The sequence below is a fragment of the Pantherophis guttatus genome, chromosome 8 (genome assembly GCF_059756535.1).
Source record: "Pantherophis guttatus breed Tessera chromosome 8, ASM5975653v1, whole genome shotgun sequence".
Classification (NCBI taxonomy): domain Eukaryota; kingdom Metazoa; phylum Chordata; class Lepidosauria; order Squamata; family Colubridae; genus Pantherophis; species Pantherophis guttatus.
Window position 1 is genome coordinate 44,643,232 of NC_142070.1, and position 26,997 is coordinate 44,670,228.

The 26,997-nt window shown below is 38.0% G+C and overlaps 1 protein-coding gene and 2 long non-coding RNA genes across 10 annotated transcripts in view; 1 reads left to right on the forward strand and 2 right to left on the reverse strand.

Moving 5' to 3' along the window:
• The window catches only part of ACSL1 (acyl-CoA synthetase long chain family member 1), a 53,049-nt gene that overhangs the window by 14,898 nt on the left and 11,154 nt on the right, over positions 1-26,997 (forward strand). For 4 of the 7 annotated variants that reach the window (XM_034442894.3, XM_087874671.1, XM_087874673.1 and 1 more), the window contains 12 exons: positions 8,576-8,675; positions 9,672-9,850; positions 10,675-10,707; positions 10,804-10,855; positions 11,590-11,663; positions 13,314-13,391; positions 19,718-19,852; positions 20,286-20,420; positions 22,762-22,857; positions 23,650-23,722; positions 25,606-25,694; positions 26,397-26,513. In XM_034442894.3, the coding sequence (XP_034298785.2) occupies positions 8,576-8,675; positions 9,672-9,850; positions 10,675-10,707; positions 10,804-10,855; positions 11,590-11,663; positions 13,314-13,391; positions 19,718-19,852; positions 20,286-20,420; positions 22,762-22,857; positions 23,650-23,722; positions 25,606-25,694; positions 26,397-26,513 (1,161 nt within the window). Of the gene's footprint in view, positions 1-8,575; positions 8,676-9,671; positions 9,851-10,674; positions 10,708-10,803; positions 10,856-11,589; positions 11,664-13,313; positions 13,392-13,441; positions 13,520-19,717; positions 19,853-20,285; positions 20,421-22,761; positions 22,858-23,649; positions 23,723-25,605; positions 25,695-26,396; positions 26,514-26,997 lie in introns of all 7 variants that reach the window. The other 3 variants (XM_087874670.1, XM_087874676.1, XM_087874674.1) reach the window with 1 other exon arrangement.
• The window catches only part of LOC148112611 (uncharacterized), a 43,671-nt gene that overhangs the window by 4,065 nt on the left and 12,609 nt on the right, over positions 1-26,997 (reverse strand). The gene's annotated exons all lie outside the window — the stretch shown is intronic.
• The window catches only part of LOC117680247 (uncharacterized), a 31,779-nt gene continuing 8,807 nt past the window's right edge, over positions 4,026-26,997 (reverse strand). The window contains exons 2-3 of one of the 2 annotated variants that reach the window (XR_004595592.2): positions 22,538-22,874; positions 4,026-6,640 (exon numbers count right to left, since the gene is read on the reverse strand). This is a non-coding gene — a long non-coding RNA (uncharacterized LOC117680247). Of the gene's footprint in view, positions 6,641-22,293; positions 22,875-26,997 lie in introns of those variants that run through there. The other variant, XR_004595591.3, reaches the window with a different exon arrangement.

Genomic DNA, 26,997 nt, shown 5'->3' on the forward strand with positions numbered 1-26,997 from the left:
ATCTGCCCTGATAGGCATGATTCCTGTCCTCCTGTTGGCTTTTGTACTGCTTGAGATTCTTTTGTTTTCCCTTGAAAGATACAGTTTTGCTTACCTAGCCGAAGCTAGTATTTCTGTAAATTGCCCGTAATTCTGTGTTTAATTGAACCTCATAAATCTTGGTAGCGTGAAACAAGTGATAAATTAGTGCAACTACTGTTGCTTCTGACAGGCCTTTAGAAATAGTGGATAGTTATTGTTGTTTTTAATATTATATGAGTTCACGTAGGCCACTGTACTTTTGCAGATCACAAAACTGAGTTTTAATTATGATAGTTAAGTGTTTTACATATGCAAATACTGGCTCAGTTTATTTTTTATGTTTTTCTTGCTGTCATATTATTCCTTACTTTATCAGCTTTACCCAGGAGTTTATAATGTTGGAAATATAGACACATGATGAAATAATACGTAGTTTTCATTGCAATATGTTACTTGGTTAATCCATTAATTTAGTTTCCTATAATAAAATAGCTCTCAATATTCAATATAAAGAAGTATTCTAGTTATGCTCTATTCTGTGCAGGAAGTTTGATACAATGTCTATTTACCCATAGTTTTATACGTACCTTTTCTTTCTAATTCCTTTGTACTCCATGTTCAGTAATCTACATGCCTAAATTTAATCTAGTGTTAGGTATCTATGTCCATATCTCCAGCCATTGTGTGGGCTACAGTGTAAGTCTTTTATGCCTAACACATAATGACATTGTAGGTGTGAGCTTGGTCGCTATTTTTTTTAATAACATTTTTTTTTTTTACAACAAACAAACATACATTTTTTCTGAATAGAGTATTGACCAGGTTATACATCTTATTTTCCCCAAATTTAATCCGCCCTAACCTCCTAGTCTTAATCTTATTTCATTTCATTCTCTTATTTCTCCCTTTATCACATATATTTTTCAATATTTCTTTATTCTATTGAAACCCTTTAATTTTAAACATAATCATTTTAATATTTCCCAATTATTTCTTAATATCAATTGTTTTCCAAAGGTGGACCAGTTTATTTTATCATATTTCCTTATTAATCATTTTAGCATTTTAACAATATATTTCCTGAAAAAATTTTCACATCACCATTTTTAAGTAAAAATATCTTATTCTATTTCAATTTCAATTTCAATTTCCCCTTCTAAATAAATCTTTTTATATTACACAATTTATATCATCATTTCCAATCATAAATTTAATTTTTACAATCCTAATATTAATACAATTCATTCAAATCTGTACATAATAATAATAATATAATTATTCCATTTCTATTTCATTTAGATTTCCATCTCTTAACCCCTTCTGAATATTTCATTTTCTATTTCAGAACCATTATTTTTCTACATTCTACCATTCATATTACAGAATACATTTCATAATGTATTCAGTTATTACAATCACCAATAGTAATCATAATACAATTATTACCATACATATATATCATATTATCCTTCCTCCTTTCTATTAATTACTCCCTTTAGCCATTTTCTCCTGGTCCATCTAGCAAACCACCCATTTTCTTTTTTTTCTTTTTATAGTTATTATCTTTTTTCTCCTGTTTCCTTCCTTTAACTCTTAAATCCATTACTCGCTTAGTTTGCCCTATATTCTCATCTGATCTATTCCCCTTTTCTCCTCTCACCTTCCTTATTTCCCCTCTGTTAGTCCCAGTGTAATCATTTAATTTTTTTTCCTTTTTCTTGTCTCTTTTGTTTCTTTCTACCCTCTCTATTTTTACCACTGTTAATCCCAGTGTAATTATTAAAAATGTTTTTCTCTAATCTTTTCTTTTTCTCTTTTCTTCTCTTAATTTGCTTCTTTTTTGTTGGTTGTGTCCTCCTAACCCTTCTCTTTTTTTCATTGTTACTCCCAATGTAATTTAATTTTTCATCAATATCTTTATTTTCAGTGTTATTTTCTTGCGTCTCATTGATAGCCTGTTTATCCAGTTGAATATGTTCTGACAAAATTCTTGATTTCTTTCTGTCCAAATCAAATGATACACATACCATTTTAACCATCTCAATTAGCTTTTGCCACATTTTGACATTCTGATTAGTTTTTAACTCCAATTTAAAATTTTATTATTTTCTACCTCCTTCAGTTATCAAAGTCCAGTAGCTGAATAGAAAACAAATCCTCCTTAAAACTTCTCACGGCTCGTAGATCAAGGTCGCTGTATTCCCCCCCCCCTCGAATTTCAAAGTATTCAATGTAGTGCTTTTTTTTCACCAGATGATAGCTCTCTCCAATCCACAAGTTTCAAATCAACAACTTAACAAAGTATCCAATTTGTATATTAAATCCACTTGTCAAAACTTTTTTTCTAATTTCTTCTTTCTCTTCTTAATTTTTATATATTCCAAATTCAAAATTTACACAATTCAAATCCAATTGAAATCCTTTACAGGGCTTTTCTATTTTAAGTTTTTATTTATTCTTCCATTAAAATTCAAATTTTTTCTTAAAGTTTATATCCAATCCTGTTCCAAAAGTATTTTCTTTCAAGTTTCTTTTTCTTGTAATACTTTTAATCTCTCCAAAACCAATTTCCAATTTCAAATATCAAACTCCGTTTTGGGCTTTAGTGTTTTTACTTCGGCTTTGTTCCTCTCACTCGATTAACATTCCCCGGTGCTAATTAGCTGCTATTTCCACACCGGGACTTCTTTTAAAAATTTCCAACTGTTTCTTTATTACCTGTGAGTTGGCCAATCACTCACCTGGTGCCAAAACTCCGCTCCTGCACAATTCTTATTCCAGTTACCCCAGCTTCATGACGGTCGCAATGGCCGCCGCCCCGCCACCGGATCAAAGAGTTATCTCTGACTTTCTGAGGGACTTGCCCGTTCCTCTTAGTCATCCGAGATGCCTCTCCTTCTTCATTTTTATTTATTTATTTATTTATTTATTTTACAATTTATATACCGCCCTTCTCCCTGAGGACTCAGGGTGGTGCACAGCCAGAATTAAAAACATGAAATACAAATATTAAAAACAATTAAAATATATATAAATTTGGCCCAAAAATTTAAAAAACCACAAACCAATTAAACATTTAAAAAATTTAAAAAATTTCTTCTTAAGCCAGCCCGGCTTGCTGGAAAAAGTGGGTTTTAAGGGCACGGCGGAAGGCACTGAGGTCTTGGATTCTCCTTACCTCTGGGGGCAACTGATTCCAGAGGGTAGGTGCCCCCACAGAGAAGGCCCTCCCCCTGGGGGTCACCAGCCTACATTGTTTGGCTGATGGCACCCTGAGGAGGCCCTCTCTGTGGGAGCGCACGGGTCGCTTGGAGGTCGTCGGTAGCAGCAGGCGGTCTCGAAGATAGCTAGGCCCTATGCCATGGAATGCTTTAAAGGTGATAACCAACACCTTGAAGTGCACCCAGAAGACCACCGAGAGCCAGTGCAGCTCGCGCAGGAGCGGTGTTACATGGGAGCGCCATGCTGCTCCCATCACTACCCGCGCTGCTGCGTTCTGGACCAGCTGGAGCCTCTGGGTGCCCCTCAAGGAGAGCCCCATGTAGAGAGCATTGCAGTAGTCAAGGCGAGAGGTGACGAGGGCGTGAGTGACTGTGCACAGGGAATCCCGATCAAGAAAGGGCCGCAACTGGCGAATCAGGCGAACCTGATAAAAGGTCCCCCTGGTTACAGCCGTCAGATGTTCCTCCAAGGACAGCTGCATATCCAGGAGGACTCCCAGATTGCGAGCCCTTTCTGTGGGGGCCAAGGACTCGCCCCCAATAGTCAGTGATGGAGTTGTTGTGGCCCCGCCTCTGAGCCTGTCCCATCGGAGGAAGAAAGCTACGAGCATGAGGAAGAGGAGTCAGTCAGGCATCCCTCTCCAGGCCCCTCCCCTCTGGCACTGTCTCAGGTGCTTGCCGAGAGAGAAGAGATTAGCAGGGAGACAGGTGGCTCGGATGAGAGCGAGGGAGAGACATCATTCCTTGACGCACGCCTCCGAAGGCGTGATAAACGATTGCAGCAGCTCAGGAGGCATGCTAGGGATTAGAAGTGAGTCACTGGACCACACCCCAGAGACTATATAATAGAGGGTGGTGGCCAGCGATCCCTGTGACGAACAAAAGTAAACCTTGAATAGTCACTAAAGCCTCGTCCGGAAACTGCTGAGAGGAATATTATTCTGATTGGACTTTTGTGCGCTAAGTATCTTATCTTTCTGTTTTGTGGAAATAAATGCACTTGGCAGACGGTGTGTATATCGCTGCCAAGTTGGAGATAAAGACCTGGGTGTGTGCCAAAGTGTTATCTTAACCCTCGGCTGGCTGTGTTTGTGTGTGTGTGTGGACGGGGACAGATCAGGAGTCAACTATCGGGATGCCGGGAGCCACAGCCACTCAGTCTTGGAAGGGTTGAACTTGAGCCTGTTCCTCCCCATCCAGATCCACACAGCCTCAGGCACTGAGACATCACTTCAAGGGCATCGTTGGGGTGGCCTGGGGTGGAGATGTACAGCTGGGTATCATCAGCATACTGATGGTATCTCACCTCGAAGCCACGGATGATCTCGCCCAGCGGCTTCACATAAATGTTGAACAGAAGGGGCGAGAGGACCGATCCCTGCGGCACTCCACAGACGAGAGGCCTCGAGGTCGACCTCTGCCCCCCTGCCAACACAAACTGCGACCGGTCGGAGAGAAAGGAGGAGAACCACCAATATGGTGCTTCCCACCCCCAACTCTTCCAGCCGGTGCAGCATGATACCATGGTCGATGGTATCAAAAGCCACTGAGAGGTCTAACAGGACCAGAACAGAGGAGCAACCCCTGTCCCGAGCCCTCCAGAGATCATCAACCAACGCGAACAATGCCGTTTCCGTGCTGTGCCCAGACCTGAAATCCGACTGGAATGGATCTAGATAAGATGTTTCCTCCAGGAATTGTGGAAACTGTCGCGCGACCACACTCTCAACAACCTTCGCCATAAAGCGAAGGTTGGAGACAGGACAATAGTTGGCCAATATTGCCGGATCCAGGGACGGCTTCTTGAGGAGAGGCCTCACCACCGCCTCTTTCAAGGCAGCGGGGAAGTAACCCTCACTCAACGAAGCGTTGATAACACCCTGGAGCCAGCCTCGTGTAACCTCCCGGGAAGCCAGTAGCAACCAGGAGGGACACGGGTCCAGTAAACATGTGGCCGTACTAAGTCTCCCCAAAATCCTGTCCACATCATCGGGAGTCACAGCATCAAACTCCTCCCAGATAACATTCTCAAGACTATTCCTCATCACCCTGCCCTGATCTACCCAGTCAGAGTCCAAATCCCCCCGGATCTGAGCGATTTTGTCATACAGGTATTGTCTGAAATCCTCCGCCCTGCCTTCCGGGGATCCTCCCGCACTCCCGGATGGAGCAGGGAGCGGGTCACCCTAAACAGGACGATTCCCTGATGACGCAATAGAGGTGGAAAAGTAATTAAACTTTGCCGTCTTTATCGCCACTAGGTAGGCCTTAATATGCGACCTTACCAGTGTTCGATCAGATTCAGCGAGACTGGCCCTCCAACCGCTCTCCAGGCGTCTTTTCCGGCGCTTCATTTCCCTCAGCTCCTCAGTAAACCAAGGAGCTGCGCGAGATCGGCACTGGGTCAGAGGCCGCAAAGGCACGACTCGGTCCAAGGCCCCACTAGCTGCCCGATCCCAGGCGGCTACCAGGTCCTCAGCCGAGTCATGTACTAGATCCTCAGGAAATGGCCCAAGCTCCATCTGGAACCTATCAGGATGCATCAGGCGCCTGGGGCGGACCCATCTTATTGGCTCCGCCTCCCTGCGGCGGGGTGTAGCGGTTCGAAGGTCCAGGCGAAGGAGCGAGTGATCTGACCATGACAAGGGTTCCATGTCTATATCCCCTATAATAAGATCACTCAACCACTGGCCAGAGATAAAAATCAAGTCCAGAGTGTGTCCCCCCCTGTGGGTGGGGCCATGAACTAGCTGGGTCAGGTCCATGGCCGTCATGGAAGCCATGAACTCCCGAGCCATCTCAGACATTTCACTGATGGACGGCAAGTTGAAATCACCCATGACCATAAGCCTGGGTGTATCAACTGCCACCATGGCTATCACGTCGAAGAGCTCGGGCAGGGCCGTTGCCATAAGGTAATTTGCTTGGTTTTGAGTTACAACTGGGTTGTGTTATCTCCCCCATAATGGTTTGTAAATAATATAATGAGTCTAAAAACTTAAAATACAGGACATGATTGGATGTAGGATATGGTAATATGCATAAGCTATAAGATTTTTTTTAATGCAATATGTCATGTGAAAACGTCCAGTGGTTATTTCTAAATTGTGATTTACTGTGTAAAACACAAATAGCTGGATTTACAGAACACACAGAATCAAAATCAAATCATATTATGACTGGATAGTGTGCAAATCTGGCAGATAGAAGGCAGCTTTTGTCAAGTATGCATAAAACTCAGTGAAGTCACTGAGATTTAATTGTGTATCCAGTTGTAGTCCAAATAGACCTGGAAATGTTTCCACACAGCATGCATATTTTCTGAATCTTTCTAGACTTTAGCAAGATATTGTGATGATTTTGTTGTGTTGTACAGTGTTCCTCTTTACAGTGGATATCTGGAATAAAATTTTAATGTTTTTAAAGAACTCTATGAAAAATGAAAAATGGGAGGGTCAGCTAAAGTATTCTACATAGAGTTACAAAGGACAGATTCAACAGGGAAAAGAGAAACCTGAGCTAATATTGCTCAAGCAATAACAAAGAGTGTACAGTTTTGTTATTTGGGAATGTAGAAATGCCATAAATAAGGCAGACAGATTAATACATGAAGAAGACAAAAAAGGAGATATAGATGAATTAAAGAGAAATGAATTGTTTTGTTTAAAAGTATTTTAAGGTTCTAAATGTTAACTTATCATTCAACCCAGTAAGTATAAATATAATACCCTGTGGATTGTTTAGGTTGTCTTAACTCACATTAGGCTTTTGAACATCTCTGTTCTGACAATATTATGCACATATTCAGATCTGCTCCTATACAAAAGAGTCAAGCCCCATAGCAGCTGGGGATTCTACATGTCTTTTATCTCTACATTATGGAATTGAGACTATTTGTGCCAGAAAATAAATCTCCCTTTGTCTGGAATAGCTGTTTTGAATGCAAAGGAGAAAAATGCATCTTTTCCTCTTCCAGTTTTATACCCAATAAGTAACCTTTCTTCTGTTCCTGTTAAGATTTTATCTAACTTCAATAATTCTTTGTAAAAACTCTGTAATTTATCAGGGAAAAAATGCATCTTGAGCCTGTGTCAAATGCCCACCCCGACCATGCCCACCCTGACCATGCCCACAATGACCACACCCACAATGAACATGCCCACCCCAGCCTTCTGAGGTCAAACACAACTCTGATGTGGCCCTCAATGAAATCGAGTTTGACACCTGTGGTTTAGCCCATTTAAAGTGCTAAAGTTATTACATTAAATGGCCAAGTGGTAAACAAAAAGTGTAAAAACTTAGTTCAGATATCCTGTACTGTTAACTAGCATTAGCCCTTAGACTTATATACGCTATTTAGAGTGCTGTTACGGCCCTCTTTAAGTGGTTTGTATAGTTTGCATATTGCCCCCAACAATCTATGTCCTCATTTTACTGACTTCGGAAGGATGGAAGGATGTCAACCTTGAGCCAGTCAGAATTGAAATCCTGACAATCAGCAGAATTAGCCTGCTATACAGCATTGTAACCCCTGCGCCACTCATAACTAAGTAGGAATAATATCACTTGAGAATCTTTTATCTCTGAAAGAAAATAGCTAATATAATAAAAATCAGAGTTGTTTGCTACATAGATTTTTAGAGAGAGAGGCAGGTAATAATATGTACAAATGTCACGAGAAATAATATGATTTAAATGCTTGTGTCTGACATTGGTACACAAATATGAAAGAGCAGGTTTTATATTATTAGATTTTATTAGATTAGATTTTATTTATTTGTATTCCACCCTTATTATTTTTACAAATAACTCAAGACGTCATACCTTCCTTTTCCTATTTCCCCACAACAACAATCCTGTGAGATGAGTTGGACTGAAAGAGAGGAACTGATATGATAAGTCCCCAGCTGGCTAAGGCAGGACTTGAACTCATTATTATGATGGTTTAACGATTTTTACATAATTCTGGTTACTAGTGATGCTTCTCCAGGTTTTTATTTTTATATATCTCCTTTATAGCTTAGTACATTTATTTGAAAAAAAACTATATAAGTAAACATATGTCTAGGAAACACAAATAAAAATATGCTTCATTTGCATCTTTTCCAAATGTACTATGCTGGTTGTTTTTTTTAAAAAGGAAGTTTTTATGTGATTGTAGAAAAAAAACCAGTATTTTCCATGGATGAATTTCCCATACTGCCTTTGTGAAAAAACCTTTTGTGAAACGTAGTGGCCAATACTTTCAAGGCAATGTGAAAATATAATAGCAGAGCTTCTTATAGAGTTAAGCTTTGCAAATAAGGCCTGACTTCTTTGTGCTCTTCTTGCAGTGGGTTATCGTTGAACAAGGATGTTATACTTACTCGATGGTGCTGGTGCCACTCTATGATACTCTTGGAACAGATGCTATCACTTTTATTTTAAATAAAGGTATGTTCTGAACACTTCAGTTTACTAAATGAAACCCTCATACTCTGATGAGTCTGAACATCAATGAATATAGAAACATAGAAAACTGACAGCAGGAAAAAACCCAGTGATCTATTGAGTCTGTCCTTTGAGTTTTTTGTTTGCTTTTGTTTTCTTTTTAATGTATTTATTATTGTATTGTATTGTATTGTATTGTATTGTATTGTATTGTATTGTATTGTATTGTATTTATTATATTATTATATTTATTTTAGTCCAATGATAAACATATGTTTATCCCAAGCATATTTAAACTTGTTTAATTTATGATTGACTCACTACCTCCGCTGGAATTTGGTTCCAAACTTCCACTACTCTTTCCATGAAGTAATATTCTAATATAATTTAGCTTATGATGCTAATTATTTTGAAAGCTGCTATAGCAATAAAACTAGGATTGATTTGTCTCTACCACCATTAGTTGTGGTGGCACAGTGGTTAGAATGCAGTATTGCAGGTTAATTCTGCTGACTGCCAGCTGCCAGCAGGTTGGCAGTTCGAGTCTCACCGGCTCAAGGTTGGCTCACCTTTCATCCTTCCAAGGTCAGTAAAATGAGGACCCAGATTTTTAGGGGCAATATACTGACTCTGCAAACCACTTAGAGAGGGCTTAAAGCACTGAGAAGCGGGTATATAAGTGCTTTTGCTATTGCTATTAAGAGTAATTATAGTAAATCTGGCTACCTCTGTTTGGTTTGGTTTAGAATAGCGTGATACAAGAAGCACTTTTAATAAAATTCCATTAGGTAAGTCATACTAGTCTGCAAAAAGAAAGAGAAAGATTTGGATCTAAAGAAATGCAACTAAGATTAGAGTATGCAGATTACTCCAGATTTGATTACAGACTTTTACCTTGATTGGACAGTATGACAAGGTAACCCATTTTTTAATTATAGAATCCAAACTATTTCTGATTACTCAGATTTGAATTAATAAGCCTTTTTCTTTTCAATTTAGCTGATATAACAGTGGTATTCTGTGACAAATCAGAGAAAGCTGAACTACTTCTTGATAACACTGAGAAAGGAGAAATATCAGCTCTTAAAACAATTGTGATAATGGATCCTTTTGACAGAGACCTTGTGGCCCGCGGAAAAAAATGTGGTGTAGATATCATCAGCATGAAAGAATTTGAGGTAAATAAAACATATTTTACTGTGAGACATCCTGAATTAAAATAAGAAAGCAAAAAGTTTTTGCCCGTTGCAAAACTAAACTAATATTCTGCCCAACTAATAAAGTCTAAATTGGACTTTACGTAAAAAAACCCTCCCAAACTCCTAGCAATGTAAGGATTTTTCTTGGCATTGCATAACATTTAGATGACCTGAAACATTTAAACAGGTGGTCCTTGAAGCAAAACGTGATGGGGGGAAAAGGCTCAAGGTTTTTGGGACTCTGAGATGGGAAGCAGGCCCAAAACTTGTGGGGACTCAGCGGGGCAGATTGTGGGGTAAGATAGGCAGTTGGTTGTAATGATGGGCAGATTGCCAAGCACTCAAATTTATTCACATATCTGTGGAGGCGCTGCAGTCACCCTAACTTCAGGTATAGGTCATAAGTCCCTCCATTCAGCAGCATTGTAATTTTGAATGGTCACTGAATGAACCCTTGTAAGTTGAGGACTACCCTGTATGATCAATATGCAGGTTCCTTTCCATTTTGAAAAAAACAAACAAACACATAAGAATTCAAACAAATTGATTAAATGCCACTGGATATATAGTGGGTAATTCCTCTGATTTGAAGATTTGATGGTTTGAAGAATGAGAAATAGTCTCAGAATATGTAAAATGATGGTTTATGAATCTTACGAATTAAGAGTCTGATGAAGAATCTAATTTTTTTTTAAACTGTAATCTCTGCCATTAATATATTCTTGTCTAAACAAAATTCAGTGCAACTGTTGAAACAATATCCATGATTTCAGCTCTAATTTGCTATCTTTTTTTCCCCAAAGGCATCAGGAAGAGCCCACAAACACAAACCTGTTGTAAGTACCATGTAGCTTCTAGTGGTGTATACATAGTGGCTATTTTATTGTGCTGGTTTGAAAAGAAAGATACTAGAGATTTTTCTCTCTTTTTAGCTTCCACAAACAGAAGATCTAGCCATAATCTGTTTCACCAGTGGAACTACAGGTATGCTTATCTTGGAATTGATATTGGAGACAAAAAGGTTGATAAAGTTGTTTTTAACACCTGAAATGTAATGCTAAAGTAAACTGTCAGCATTGCTGTAGATTCCACTACATTCGAAACATGCATTCATATTTGGAGTTCCGTGTAATAAAGTATAATGTAGAAGAAACATTTTATTACTATAAAATTAAATTTATAATTGTAACAGCTTTAAAACATGGATTTGTTACAGCCCGTTATTTAAGCTCTTGCTTACACATACAGGGAGCCCTTGACTTACAAGCACAATTGTAATTTTAATTTTGTTGCTAAGCAAGAGTGTTATTAAGTGAGTTGCACCCAATTTTATGACCATTTTTTTACATAGTTGTTAAGTGAATCACTGCAGGTGTTAAGTGAACCTGGTTAAGTGAACCTGGCTTTCCCCATTGATTTTGTTTGTTGGAAGCTGGCTGGGAAAGTGACAAATGATGATCTCATGATTTTGGGATCTGCAACCATCTTAAATACATGACGGTTGCCAAGTGACCAAGTTTTGATCACGTGACTATGGGGTGGCTGTGACCATTGTTAAGTGTGAAGATTGGTTGTAACTAACTTTTTTTAATGCCACTGTAACTTTAAAGGTCACTAAATGGTTGTAAATTGAGGATCACCTATACAAGAATTCCACGAACCCATTTAGAAATTTCATATCTTTGCTATTTCAAATCTTTATACCTTTCTTCTCACAGGATGTCCTAAGGGAGCCATGATTACTCATCGAAATATAGTGAGCAATATGTCTGCATTTGTGAAAGCAACAGAGGTAAAGGTTGCTGATTTGGATTTTTTTAAGACCTTGGAGTGTAACTCACTTGGAAAAGAAATAATTAATCTTTTACAGATTAATTTATTTCAGTTTTAGCAACCTGATGTGATCAGTTTATTGGAGACCAAAAACTGCAGCTTTCACTTCCAATTCTGCAGTTAAGTTTAGAAAAAAAAATCTGTATTTTTAATTTTGTTACTGCTGTTTTTTTAAAATGAAAACTATATGTTAGATCAGTAGGACTGCTACGTTTTATAATGTTTCCTATACAAGGGATTGACTTAAATTAAAAATAAGATAGAATGTATAATACATACAGTATATACTTGTTAATAGCCTTTAAAAACTTGACATTTCTATTATACTAGGTGTTCTAATGTTTAATGTGGTATTTCAGTAACGTTTACAAAAAGCTGGGATATTAGAATTTCAGTATTACTAAGTGAAGTAAGGAGGTACTTAGAATAGCTTCCTTAACATGAAAGCAAATGAAATTTAGGTTGTTTTGGTTTGCTTGCTTAACTATCTTCTTCCTAGCGTAAATTATATAATCTGTCACTTAAGTCATCTAATATTATTTTCATAGAACATCAACTGCAGCTTCTCTATTTTGCAGATTGTTATCTTAAACATTTTAAGGGTTCTGCCATGGGGATGGGTTAAAAAGTTAAAACAACCAATAGGAAATTCTTGGAAAAAAGGACACCTAAGCATGTTATAAACTTGATTTTTTTATAAGAAAGTATACAAATTTTATGTAACCACTGAATGGGAGTTGAGCTAAAGACAGGCTTGATTTGTAGTTCAACACAAAAATTCTGTTTTCTGGAAGCCATGTTTTATTGCTTTGGTGTCTCTGGTGCAATTTTGATTGTCTCTGATGTTCTCTGATCTTTTCTGCATATAGATCATACTTTGGTGAATTATGTGGATTGCCTATCTTCTTGCTGATTTTATCCTATTTGCAACTCTGAAGCCAAATTTATTTTTCTAAAACAATTGATAATCAAAGAACAGCTTGAAGTTTCTTAACCAGTCTTTTACAATTTAATATCCTCCCACATTTCAGAGTCTAGCTTCTAAAATTCCAAACCACATCCCAATGTATCTAGAGAACTATCCACATAAAGATCTAGATATTAAATGCTTCATGTCTTATATGACAAGAACTTGGGTCTTGAAGCAAAATATGTTGTAATCTAAATAGTCAGTTTGTTATCTCTTAAGAGAAAAGCACATAGGTTGTACATTCATCTTGAATATGAGACATAAATATAAGTGTAATCATAGTGTTGTAAGTATATACCTTGGTCATTAGAATATTAATGCTGAAATTTGCTTCTCCAATTTAGAAGTATAATGCATTGACTTAATATGATTCTGCAACATCCCTTTAAACTTAATACTTGGCTTAAGTTGGATTTTCAAAGCACATGGCCATAAACTTGTAGAAAGGACATAGAACATTACTCTGAGTGGCTTAATGGACCAAATTGGGCTTATTTCCCATTCTTTCTAATGGCTTTGGTGATCATGTGTATTGATTCTGTTTAGCTTGGCTTGGATATGGCAGCTTCTTGTTTTAAAAATTATTCTTGTGTAATTGGTTTCTTTTTCTCTTCTACTTCCTGGTGCTTCTGCTTACAGAAAGCAGTATTTCCTTGTCCTGAAGACACCTTAATCTCCTTCTTACCCCTGGCTCATATGTTTGAAAGAATTGTTGAGGTAGGCATCTGTATTTTAATGTCATTTTTAAGTAGTTTCCTCTTTTGCAGGCTGGATATAAAACAAGCCCAAGTGACACACATATTTCCTTTTTGCCTCTTGCACATATGTTTGAAAGAATAGTCCAGGTAAGTAAAACAATACATGCCAGCCTACTTACAACAAATAAATCTGTCTTAGACTCACATGATTTAACCATCCTTGCTTAGTATTAGTTCCCCAATTAAAACTGGGAATATACAATTCCCCTTAGATCCAAACCCATTTTCTGCCCTTGAAGTTGAATGAGTGACTAAAGAATAATTGCTCTTTCTTAGCCCAACCATTTTATAGGGTTGTGGATAAACATGCTGAAGGAAGTTTTATGCATGCTGCCTTTAGCTCCTAAAGCAGGTGTCAGCAACCTGTGGCTCCAGAGTCACATGCGGCTCTTTGGCCCCTCTGCTGTGGCTCCCTGTCGGGTGATCCCACCACTGTCTGGCCCCACCCCTTGCCCTCCCAGTCACTCCTCGCCTGGCCTGAGAAGGTAAGGGCGATGGCAGGGGATGGAGAAGTGGCCAGGGCAAAGACAGAGAGATACAGAGAGAGGGGGAGAGAGGGGTGGGGAGAGAGAGAGAGAGAATGTCATAAGGGTTTTGTGGTTCCCGGTGTTTTTTAACAACCGGTTCTCTGCCCTAATGACCGGCTGGGTAGGCGTGGCTAGGGAGGTGTCATGTGACTGGTGGAAGTGAGTGACATCAAGTTGGCCATGCCCACCCAGGTTTTGTGGCTCCCAGTGTTTTCTTTTCTGTGGAAAACGGGTCCAAATGGCTCTTTGAATGTTTAAGGTTGCAGACTCCTGTCCTAAAAGAAAGGTAGGATATAAGTGTAAAAAATAAGAACAGCTCCCTGTCAGTATGATCATTAGTAGAAATGATAGTTGGCCCAGCAATACATAGGAACCAAGAGCTAAAACTTTTTTAATCTGATAATGAATAAGGAAAGATGGGATATCAATGTGTGCTACCTTGAGATCCCAAAGGAAGAAGAAATATAAAGATGTCTAAAATATATATACTGCTCAAAAAAATAAAGGGAACACAAGCAGAAGACATCTGAGATCTGAATGAATGAAATAGCCTTATTAAATACTTTGTTCTTTACATACAGTAGTTTATACACTGCTCAAACAACTAAAGGGAACACAAAACTACTGTATGTAACGAACAAAGTATTTAATATTTCATTCATTCAGATCTCGGATGTCTTCTGCTTGTGTTCCCTTTATTTTCTTGAGCAGTGTATATATTAATGAATAAAATGCCAAAAATGTTAAATTGCAACATCCTACTTTGTTAATATCTGTTTATTTTGCAGGGCTAGGGAGCTTTTGGCAAACAGACTTACATTAAATGTATTTCTGTTAATTTATAACAAGTATGAATCCTTGTGATATTACAGATTGCTGGTTGCAGTACATGAACTCAGTGTAAGTCCCACAAGATAGATCAAACCTGTAAATCAACTCCACAGGAAAATTACTTTTTATTGAGATTGGCTATAATGACAAGTCTGTACTATACAATATATTCTCCTTATAGTTCAATTAATTAGGGAGGTCTAAACTGCTTCTGAATGTAATCTAAAATTCTGAATTTTATCTCGCTCTGGACTTACAAAATGTTTCAGCCCCTTAGGCAACTTATCTTGCATATCTCTGTCAAGGTCATTGTCCTTTATTCTTTACACCCAGCCATATTGCCATTTAAATTTTTTTCCACTAGCATAGGGAGACCAGGATGAACATACAAAACCTGCAGAATATGTTTGTATTTATTGCTAATGCTTATGGTTTTTTTGCAGCTGAAGAAGAGTATAGTCTCAGCTTTATACCTGTGTTTCCCTGAAAATAAAGACCCTGACTTATATTTTTTTGCCACCAAAAAGGCACCAAGTCTTATTTTCGAGGTGTGTGTGTTGTCCACTGACTCACCTCACATGTGCGTGTCGCCCCCGGCCTCCTTTTCGCTGTCAGAGGCCTTCAGGAACTTCTTCAGCTTCGAATAATTGCAGCCAGGCCTCACACACCTTGGCCCATTTCTTCTGCAGCCAGCAAGGTTTTCCTGAAGGCCTCTGTAGCCGATAACAGAGCTCCAGATCAATCCAGAGCTTCTGTTATTAGCTACAGGGGCCTTCAGGAAAACCTTGCTGGGTGCAGAGGAAATGGGCTGAGGTGTGCAACGCCTGGCTGCAATTATCCGAAGGTAAGTAGTAGGGCAGCTCCAACCCTCCCATCCCCACCCTAGCTTAATTTTCACCCGTGTACCCTGGAGTGGGTGGAGTCTTAATTAGGGCTTATTTTAGGGGGGGGTATGGCTTATATTGGGTGCATGTGTAAAAATCAAGTTAAGACTTACTTTCTGAGTAGGTCGTATTTTCAGGGAAACTCGGTATTGTATACTTTTTTCTCTGTTGTGTTCTGTGTGCACTGTTTTAATTTATAAATATATTGTCTGTGTACGCTTTTCTCATTCTGTCATAATTGCTTATAATTAGTTGAATCCTTTTTAGTCCTATTGGATTTAGAATTCTGTTTGAAAAATAATCTGAGTAATCTCAGATTTTTCTTATATAGATAACTACAAACTGAAAAATAAATTTAAGCCTGAATGAGCCTAATGGGTATTTATATACAGATTTCATTGAACGTAAAATACACTTATGCTAACCTTACACCCGCTTACTCCATAAAAAAATAAAAAATGTTGTCATCCTGGATAAGGAAATAATGAATTTAAGCAAAAGATGGTCGCAATATAATTTTCTGCTTTCTTCTTTGATAATTAAACTGTTTCTAAAAGCACAACATCATCAGATTTCATTGACAGTGAAATAAGATAAGATGATAGACAAACATGAAGGTATCTTATGTACTTTATATGACTAATAATTCCTTTCCCATTGCAATTCAACTATGTTTCTTAGTGACATGGTGGCTAGTGGAGTACATGTAGCTGCTTTAACAAGTCATGGACAGAACTTGGCAAGCTGTCTTGCCTTCCCACATATTCTAATGCACTTACTACAAGTCAAAACCCAAGCATTGGACAGCTCTAATAATTAGCTAAATTGTTTCTCTATTATGCTGGCTGGGGAATTCTGGGAGTTAAAATGTACACATCTTAAAGTTTCCAGGGTTGAGAAATATTGCTGTAGTCCAGGAGTGTCAAACACAAGGCCCATGGGCTGGATCCGGCCTGTGATGTGGTTGGATCCAGCCCATAGGGCCGTCCTGGAAAATGTAAGGGGCCAGCCCATGTGGCTTCAGCCCGGTCTACCCAATGCAAAGAGGAAACATTGGGCCAGTGTGATTTCATCCCAGTCTACACAATGCAAAGAGGAAACATGCCGGCAATTTGGGGAGTGGCGTCAAGCTGGCCACACCCACCCAGTCTACCATCCCCATTGAGTGGCATCAAGCTGGCCACTCCTACCCAGTTGGCCACACCCACACAGTCCTTCTCCCCCCCCTCCCCCCCACGCATTCCATAGGTTCGCCATCATGGAACTAGTACCTTTCTGTCTTGCATAAAATTGCATGCAAGCTAAACCCAATTTTGGGGGTGTATTTTGGCACATAAAATTCTAGGCTTTTTTACCAGTAATGAAGGCAAACGTGTCCCAAGATAATGTTGTAGGATTCAATCTGAGTTATTCATCAGGACCAACGTTTTAGTCTTTCAAGCTTTCAGATTTGTACTGGAGCTCATTCTTAGAGAACTTCTCTCTCTTCAGAATGCGCTCTCCATAGTGATTGCTGTAACATATATTGCTTTCTTGTCTTGAAATTGGCTAAAACACAGTGAAGCTATTGTTATTAAAAAATAAAATGAAGCCTGCTCAGGAGACAGATATCAACTATCGTGTCAGATCCCAGGATAAGCAACTAATGACTTCAGTTAATTGCCTACAGCTTTCAGAATTCTGATTATTTGCTACACTGGCTGAGGCTTATGAAATGTCTGATGTCCTTAATCTATTTCTCAAGTATTTTAAACAGAAACAGAAACTCCATTACAAATCAGGGAACAAGCTTGATCAGCCAGTTTCAAATTGTAATCTTAGTTCTACTTTAACTCTCTGATATCACAAGATTAGTTATTCTTCCGTTTTTTGCAGGAGGAAGAAATGATATAGTGGTGTGTTATTTATAAATGTAGCTAACCGGATAGGTGGTTTTACACTAATGTTTCACTGCTTCAGGGATGAAGACAGTTACGGTGGATATGTTTGAAGTTGCAAGTACAGTGGATATAAAAAGTCTGCACACCTTGGTTAAAATGCCAGTTTTTTGAGATGTAAAAAAAATCAGATCAAGATAAATCAGAATTGTTTTCCATCTTTTAATATAACAATAAACTGTACAGTTTGTTTTTCCACTGAAAAACTGAAATCTTTTAGGGAGCAAAATATCACTAAAAATGTACCATAATACGGTTGCATAAGTGTGTATACCCTTGAACTAATACTTCGTTGAAGCGCTTTTTAATCTGATGACAGCAGTCAGTCTTTTGGGTAGGAGCCTGGCAGTTTGGCACATCTTGCCTTGGGAATTTTTGCCCATTCTTCCTTGCAAAAGCTCTCCACAGGCATCGTCTGTGTTCAGCCCTCTTTAGTCATTCCACAGATTTTTCAATTGGATTCAGGTCTGGGCTTTGTCTGGGCCATTCTAAAACTTTGACTTTCATCTGGTAACACTTTTCTTTTGTTGTTTGGGAGTATGCTTTGAGTTATAGTCATGTTGAAAGATGAATTTTGAAATCATTTCAACATTTTAGCAGAGACCGGAAGGTGGCGCAATGGTTAGAGTGCAGTACTGCAGGTTACTTCTGCTGACTGTCTGCTGCCTGCAATTTGGCAGTTCAAATCTCACCATACTCGAGTTTGACTCAGCCTTCCATCCTTTCGAGGTGGGTAAAATGAGGACCCATATTGTTGGGGGCAATATGCTGACTCTGTAAACAGCTTAGAGAGGGCTGTAAAGCACTGTAAAGCGGTATGTAAGTCTTAAGTGCTATTGCTATTTATGCCAAAATTGACTGATATTTGGAACTGTTCATAATTCCCTCCACCTTGACTAAAGCTCCAGTTCCAGTTGAAGCAAAGCAAACCCAAAGCATAATGCTGCCACCACCATGCTTCACTGTGGGTTTAATGTACCTTTGGTGATGCACAGTGGTGGTGTTGTTTTTTGAGCCATAGTTTTTGGAATTATGGCATAATATTTCAACTTTGATCTCATCAGATTTTAATTTCCCACATGTTTTTGTCAGGCTTGGTGTGGGTTTTTGCAAAATGTAGCTGGGCTTGGATGATTTTCTTTCAGAAGAAAGGCTTCCATCTTGCTACCTTATTCCCAGCCCAGACATATTGTATGAAGAATACGGGAAATTGTTATCACATGTAGTACACAACCAGTACTTACCAGCAATTCCTGCAGCTCCTTTAACATTGTTGTAAGCTTCTTAGTAAGCTCTCAAACCAGTTTTCTTGTTTTTTCATCAATTTTGGAGGAACCTCCCATTCTTGGTAATGACACTGTTGTGCCATATTTTCTCTACTTGGTGATGACCTTCTTCACTGGTGTGTACTCTCTACTATTTAACATCAGTTTGAATATGATTGGTTAATTCTGAACGCAGCCACATCCCTACTTATAAGAGTGTGTGCACACTTATGCAACTATGTTATTGTACATTTTTATTATTCCCCCTAAAAGATTTTAGTTTGTTTTTCAATTGAATTGTACAGTTTCCATGATATATTAAAGGTGAAAAAAAAATTCTGAAGTGATTTAGCTTGGTCTGATTTTTTTACATCTCAAAAACCGGGCATTTTAAGAGGGTGTGTTACATCCACTGTATCTTAAGCAAAGAAGTGACTTTAAAAAGTCATCTGCTAAGGAAATAATGTGCTGCCAGATGAATAGCTTATATTAAAATCAGTTAAAAGAATTGTTCAGCTTTTCCCCCTATTAAATTTTCTGTAACTAGAAAAAAGTCAATTGTAAGAGTGGAAGCTGGTGAACAGTCTAAATTTAAGTAATGCTATTAATAGGCAAATATAATTCCAAGAATATGTCAAAGTGGCTGGAATACAAAAGCTTTGTCTCTGATTATCAGATTATGTTGATATGTATGTGGTGCAAAAGGGAATGCTGATAACTTGGACTGCAGTGATAAAATAAATAAACTTCTCCAATTTCTGCTCATTTTTTAAAAAATAAGCCAATCAAATTTTATTTGCCTTAGTTTATTTTGGATTCTCTCTTTCTCTCTTGTCCTTAGTGTGTGATTCTTTGTCATGGGGCTCGGATTGGATTTTTCCAGGGAGACATCAGGCTACTCATGGATGACTTAAAAACTTTGCAGCCTACAGTGTTTCCTGTGGTGCCAAGATTGTTGAACAGAATGTTTGATAAAGTAAGTCTGTGTGAAACTGAACATAATAGGAACAGTTGCTTTCCATGACATTTTAGGAAATCACTTTTTATGCTTTGGGAATCTAATGGTAGCAAATAAAGCATATTTTGACTTGTAAAAGCAAAGTTCTCATTTGTATCTAGTGGGTGAAACCGCAGCAGCAGTCACTCAATGTTGCAGCAGCTTTAAGATATTTCCCAGATGTTATTTGCATTTGCATATAACCACAAAATTATGTCTACTACAGCCTACAGTAGATGGGGTGCAGAGTGGGCCTCATCAAAGGATAATAATGGCTCTAGTGATTAGCAATGGAAAATAGCAAGCAGGAGCTCTCAGGCATTTGTTCAATTAATACTTAGTGGCATACGATTGTGAAAACTACATTCATTTGTTTCTATGGCATCTTGAAGAAAATTGCACTCTTTTGCAGATCTTTCAACAAGCGAATACTTCATTTAAACGGTGGATATTGGATTTTGCTTCCAAGAGAAAAGAGGCAGAACTTAGAAGTGGCATTATTAGAAATAACAGCCTATGGGATAAAATGATTTTCCGCAAAGTACAGGTAACCTGATTGCTGATGATTTTGAGAGTTGACTTGCTCTCTGAAAGTTCTTAATTCCAATATTTTTTAAAAACACTGTGGCTATAAAATTAGGGCCATTGTTTATTAAATAATTGATACATCCAGATTGGCATGTTTTATATTGCTAGACAACCACCACTTGATGTTTCAGATGGAGATTTTATTTTAGAGGGCAATGTATTGTCCTCCAAATGTGGTTGGCTAATAGCTCCCATGAACTTTTATGATAGACCACTGTATGATTGCTAAGACTTCTCTTATTTAATCTTATCTGGTGGTAATAAGAACTGACTCTAGGACCCTGTATATATAGAGTGCATATTTATCTATTTGATTATATCCTTTTCCTATAACATAAGAATTCAGCTAACATAACATACAGTTAGTCCTTGACTTACAATCATTCATTTAGTGAACATTTAAGCTACTACTACTACTACTACTACTACTACTACTACTACTACTATTATTATTATTATTATTATTATTATTATTATTATTATTATTAGCCACCTTTCTCCGGAGACTCAGGGCGGCTTACAATGCATTAAAAAAAACAAACCATTATAAAAACATTTAAAAATTAAAACATTAAAACCCATTCACACCATTCATGGCCGGATCTCACAAGATCGTAACAGTGAGATCAACGGCCCCAGGCCTGCCGGAAAGTTACGATGGCACTGAAAAGAGTGACTTATGACTGGTTTTCACACTTACAACCTTTGCAGCATCCCCATAATCGCATGATCACAATTTGGGCACTTGGCAACTGGCATTTATTTATGACAGTCACACTGTCCCAGCATCATTTGATCACTTTTTGTCACCTTCTGACAAGCAAAGTCAATGGGGAAGCCAGATTCATTCTTAACAGCTATGTTACTAACTGAACAACTGCAATGATTCACTTAACAACTTTGGCAAGGAAGATTATAAAATGGGGCAAAACTCACTTAACAACTACCTTCCTTAGCAATGGAAATTTTGGGCTCAATTATGGTCAACCGCCAAGGACTACCTGTAGCATAATTCTTTAAAATTATTTAAATTTAGATTGTGGCTGAAGGAAGTGAATATTGGAATACTTTTTTTGTAGAAAAATCTTTATTTGCTTGTAGAAGACTCAAAGTTGATTTCCAGTGGCAAAGTATTGTTTGGTGTGTGAGGTCATTCTAACAGGTAGTACCATCTCAGAGGGTCAGAAATAGCAGTTTAACCTTAGCATTTTTCACATAAGTGACTCGACACGTGTGTAACTGCTGGTTCTTGTAAACTAGTGATTCTGATTTTACCCAGTCTAGTAAAGCAAGGTAATCGAGGGTCTTTTATGCAGATCCATAGCTCTTTTTTAATTTAGATATGAGCCTTGGTGGCGCAGTGGTTAGAGTGCAGTACTGCAGACTACTTCTGCTGCCTGCAATTTGGCAGTTCAAATCTCACCAGGCTCAAGGTTGACTCAGCCTTTCATCCTTCTGAGGTGGGTAAAATGAGGACCCAGATTGTTGAGGACAATACACTGACTCTGTAAACCGCTTAGAGAGGGCTGTAAAGCACTCTGAAGCAGTATATAAGTCTAAATGCTATTGCTATTAGCTATTACATTTTTTTAAAAAGTCTGAAAAATTATTTCTATTCTGAAGACATAGTACTTGTTTCTAATTATCTGAACCACTCAAAGCAAGTGCTTCCAGGTTGTCCTATATGACATTGGACGAGACACTCCATAAGATGACTGTGTTACACATGTGAGAAGTTTTGTTTCTGTAGCTATCATCATATGCAACAACTATATACAAGTGGTATAGCTGGAATGTCTGTGTGAGGAAAACAGAGACAGGACAAGGAAAAATTAATCACGTATTATGTGTATTTGGATATGATGCAGTGTAATGCAAATATGATTCCCTTCCTGTTGGGGCAGTAAAATTTATTATTGTGTAAATGGAATAGGTTGCCTCTTCTTTCTGTTATAGCATTGCCAGGTGAGGCCCAATATGGTCTTTCTTAATACCCATATTTGGTTTCAGAAGGACTATTTAACAATATTTCATGGCCTGTGTTAGTTTTAGATGAAGTGACAGGGTAAAACATACCTGGCAGCAGCACTGTAACAAATGCTCCTTGAAAGAATAATCTATTCATTCATGTGACTCCAGGCTGCCTTCAAACACACATATTTGGAAAGAGTTCAAGGGATTTGGGCTGTTGAATATTCTTCCAAGTATGATCCAAGTGCCACTCACCATAGATTTTTGGCTTCCCTGTGGTTGTTGAAGTGACGATGTTTGGGGTTTGTTTGTTTTTTTCCTTTCCTTAGGCAAATCTGGGAGGAAAAGTCAAACTAATGATTACAGGAGCAGCTCCTGTTTCTGCAAATGTATTGACCTTCCTAAGAGCAGCTCTTGGTTGTCAGGTGAGCGTGGACTGTACCTAGAATGGAAAATGTAATTTTCATTATATTTCATTTCATTACAAATGTCATATCTTATCATCTTGAGGTTACACTTAAGAGAACTGGATTAACTTTATTACAAAGCACTTATATTATTAACTGAGCACAAGAAGGGACTGAAGACAATGCAGCATCAAACAGTATTGAAAACTGGATTGTGAAAAAAATGGTATTATTGACTCTCCAAGTGGCATGTGAAGCTTCTCTTAGTTATTTGGATTGTGCCATCTAACAATCCTTTGCCTAAAATACAAAATCAGTTATATAAATAAGAATTATATAATCATTAGTTTATAAATCAAGACTCAAGAATTGTTACCATACATGAAAGTAGTTTTTTTCAGACTGGAATTTCATATGGGAAACTCAAATAAAAGAGTTTTGCAATGTACCATTGGTATGTCTGTGACTAAAAAAAATTTATTCTTGATGTGTTTCAATAGGCAATCCCATTTGAAGTATTAAAAGACGAGATTAACGTTAGGTCAAGACTTAGATGGCATTTCTATAATTAAATTAAACATTCTTGGAAAATTCCAAATTTAAAATAGGTAATCGTTAACTAAATACATTATTACTCATACAGTATATGACTACATATTCTGAATAAAAGTTAAATTGGGAAAGCAAGGATGAAAAGGAGTTCTACATTTGTTCAATAATTTTGTATAAGGTGTCTTGAGAAATGATAAAATAGAATTCCCATTGAGTGGGAAAAGCATCAGTGACTGATCTTTATGTTCTGCTTTGCAGTTTTATGAAGGCTATGGACAAACAGAATGCACAGCTGGATGTTCTCTAACAATACCTGGTGACTGGACTGCTGGTAGGGCTTTTTTTAATTTGTTAAGTCATACACGGTGGGATTCAAAATATTTTACTACTGGTTCTGTGGGCGTAGCTTGGTGGGTGTGGCAGGGGAAGGATACTGTAAAATCTCCATTCCCTCCTCACTCCAGGGGAAGGTTACTGCAAAATTCCCATTTCCTCCTGATCACCTGGGACTCAGGAGGCAGAGAATAGAAGGGGGCAGAGCCAGTCAGAGGTGGTATTTACCAGTTCTCCGAACTACTCAAAATTTCTGCTACCGATTCTCCAGAACTGGTCAGAACCTGCTGAAACCCACCTCTGCTTATACAATTTAAATAAGGGCAGACAAAATATTTATCGAGAAACTTCAATGGTAAAGTTAATCAGAAGTGAGAAGCAATTCAGAAGAAATGTCCAACAATTTATTTTTATATATATATGTCCAACAATATATATATGTGTGTGTGTGTGTGTGTGTTTCCTCTAGCCAGGTTTTTCCTACGTAACCAAGGTTTTTCTGCAGCCCTAGCTTTGGTTGTTTGACACGAAGCCAAACAACAGCAACCCAGCTCACCAGCTCAAATCCCCCTGCTACTCAGACTAACCCGAGCACAACCAAGCCCCCACCTAAACAGAACACACACCCATCCAATCAGAGCACAGCCAACCCCCCATCCAATCAGAGCACAGCCAAACCCCCAATCAATCAGAACACACCTCCACCCAATCAGAACACAGCCAAGCTCCCACCCAATCAGTTCACACCCCCACTGGCAGTTAAAAGGAAGAAACATTGCTCCTAGAAGCACAAAGCCGAAAACACCAGCCTGAAGATGACGAATGAGACTTCATCGAAACGTTGCCAAGACACCTCCAATTTTACGCGGGAGAAAACCCGAATAACCAAAGACCTACATATGTGTGTGTGTGTGTGTGTGTGTGTGTGTCTTCTTAAGTTTTCGCGGGTGGTGTGTATATGGAAAAAATTAAAATCTCGGGTGTTTTCCCACGTCATGTTAAATAAGTTAGTTAAAATGTTTAAAATTCTGGTTAAAATCCTATCTTAAAATCTTCCAAAAATCCTTACAGAGCACTCTGCAAGGTCCTTTAAAACCTTAGCTAAAATCCTACCAGTACCTTAAAAGTTTTTCTTTCTAGCAATGTTTCGACAGGCTCACAACCCTGTCATCTTCAGGCTCTTGTTTAAAAATCCTCTGTAATGATTTTTGGAAGATTTTAAGATAGGATTTTAACCAGAATTTTAAACATTTTAACTAACTTATTTAACATGACGCGGGAAAACACCTGAGATTTTAATTTTTTGTATGACTAGAGTAATTAAATCTTGCAGATTGGCATGATAGTGCAAGCTTCTCAATACTGGGTCTATCTTCACTGTCATGGAAATTTATTGTCCAGTTTTTTTAGTATAGTTTGTCCCACTCTGCTTAACCGACATCATAGACACTGGGAGAATAAAACGATCAAAAAACGCCTGCTTAAACTGTCTTCAGCTTCTAGAGAAAAGGTGGCATATAACTCTAGCCAATAAAAACAATAATAAAATAAGTACGTACAGAGAAAAGTTAATAAGAACTATCAGTAAGAACATTATGATACAGCAGTTCCCGTGGGTGAAATGCTGCATGCTAGCAGAACTACCCTCAAGTCCTATTCAGTTCAAGTTCAGTTCAGTACCCTGTGAAGAACATATATTTGCCTGATACGGTTCTTAAAAATGGACTTTAGAACTATATACTCTCTGTGTGTATGTGTGTGTGTGTGTCTATCTCTTTTTTTTAAAAAAAAAAATGCATTGTTTGTTAATAACCTTTATTCAGAGTAACTGGTAACATATGGTTAAAATCAACCTACAACAAAATATTATTCCACCAATAGGTCACGTTGGTGCCCCAATGCCTTGCAATATCATAAAGCTGGTTGATGTAGAAGAAATGAATTATTTTGCTGCCAAAGGAGAGGGTGAGGTAAGTTGTGCTATCTGAACTCCAAAGCTTGGCTTTTCCAACACTTAAATCTCCCATTCAGTTCTTGGCTTGAGTTGGCAGAAGATGTCAAACAGAGTTCAGCTAGATTAGAAACTCTCTCGTAGGTAAAAAATTAAGCCTTAACATAATATTGTCTGCTGCAGAGCAACAGATGTAGAACCTTCATGCAGTGTGAGTGGGTGGGTGTGAGGGAGAGAGAGAGAGAGACAGAGAGATCCAGAGATTAAAAACTCAGTTTTTTCCTCCTGCATTTCTGAGGTTATAGAAATTTAGTAGATCAGGTATCACCCTTGGGCAATTGCAATGTGTTTATATCGTCGTCCTTTCTAGCCTGTGAACTGCTGGTTCCTGCTTCACCAGTTTCAGTTCTTACATGTAGAATTTAAGTGCAAAACATACCCAAATGTCAGAAAATGTCTCCCTGTTTTAAATTGCATGTTTTAAATTTTAAGCAAGTACATTCTTTATTCTACAAGAATCAGTTCAAAAGAAATTTAAAGGTGTCATGATTTTGATCAGTATTATTTACCAAAATATTGGCAAATTGCCTAAAAATAATAACAAGTGAGCTTAGAATCAGTTGGTGTAGTGAATGAGTGTTATTTCCATTCCTACATAAAATAGTAGGATAATCAGTTTTATGGAGGGGTGTTTTTTAAGCACAGTCCACTTCTGTTCCAGGTTTGTATAAAAGGAGCAAATGTGTTTAAAGGCTATCTAAAAGATCCTGAAAAAACAGCAGAAGTTCTTGACAAAGATGGCTGGGTACATACTGGAGATATTGGGAAGTGGTTACCGGTAAGCCAATTTGTAATCGAATGTATTTTGTGAATAGACAGTAGACATTCCTTTAATCAATGGGTTATTTCACTATTTTAGTGCCAGAACTTTTCTGTTGCAAGCTTGCATATTTCTGTGACATTCAATCTATTGACCATCTATAGTACAAATGTCTTATAAAACATGGTACCATCAACTTGCTTGTCAGCTTTTTCCATAGTATAAACACTGAGATGATTTTCAGTTTAGATACCAGATTCCTAGCAATTATAGGAATCCTTTCTTAGTACTATATGTTTCATTGGAACAGCTGGGCTTGCAATAAAAATTCAGCACACAACTGTCCAACCTTTCTTTTTTTTTTAATTAAAAAATTTATAGTTTTATTAACACATAGATTTGACATTTACACAACATACAACATATGTAACACCTCTCCTGCGCGAGCTGCACTGGCTCCCGGTGGTCTTCCGGGTGCGCTTCAAGGTTCTAGTTACCACCT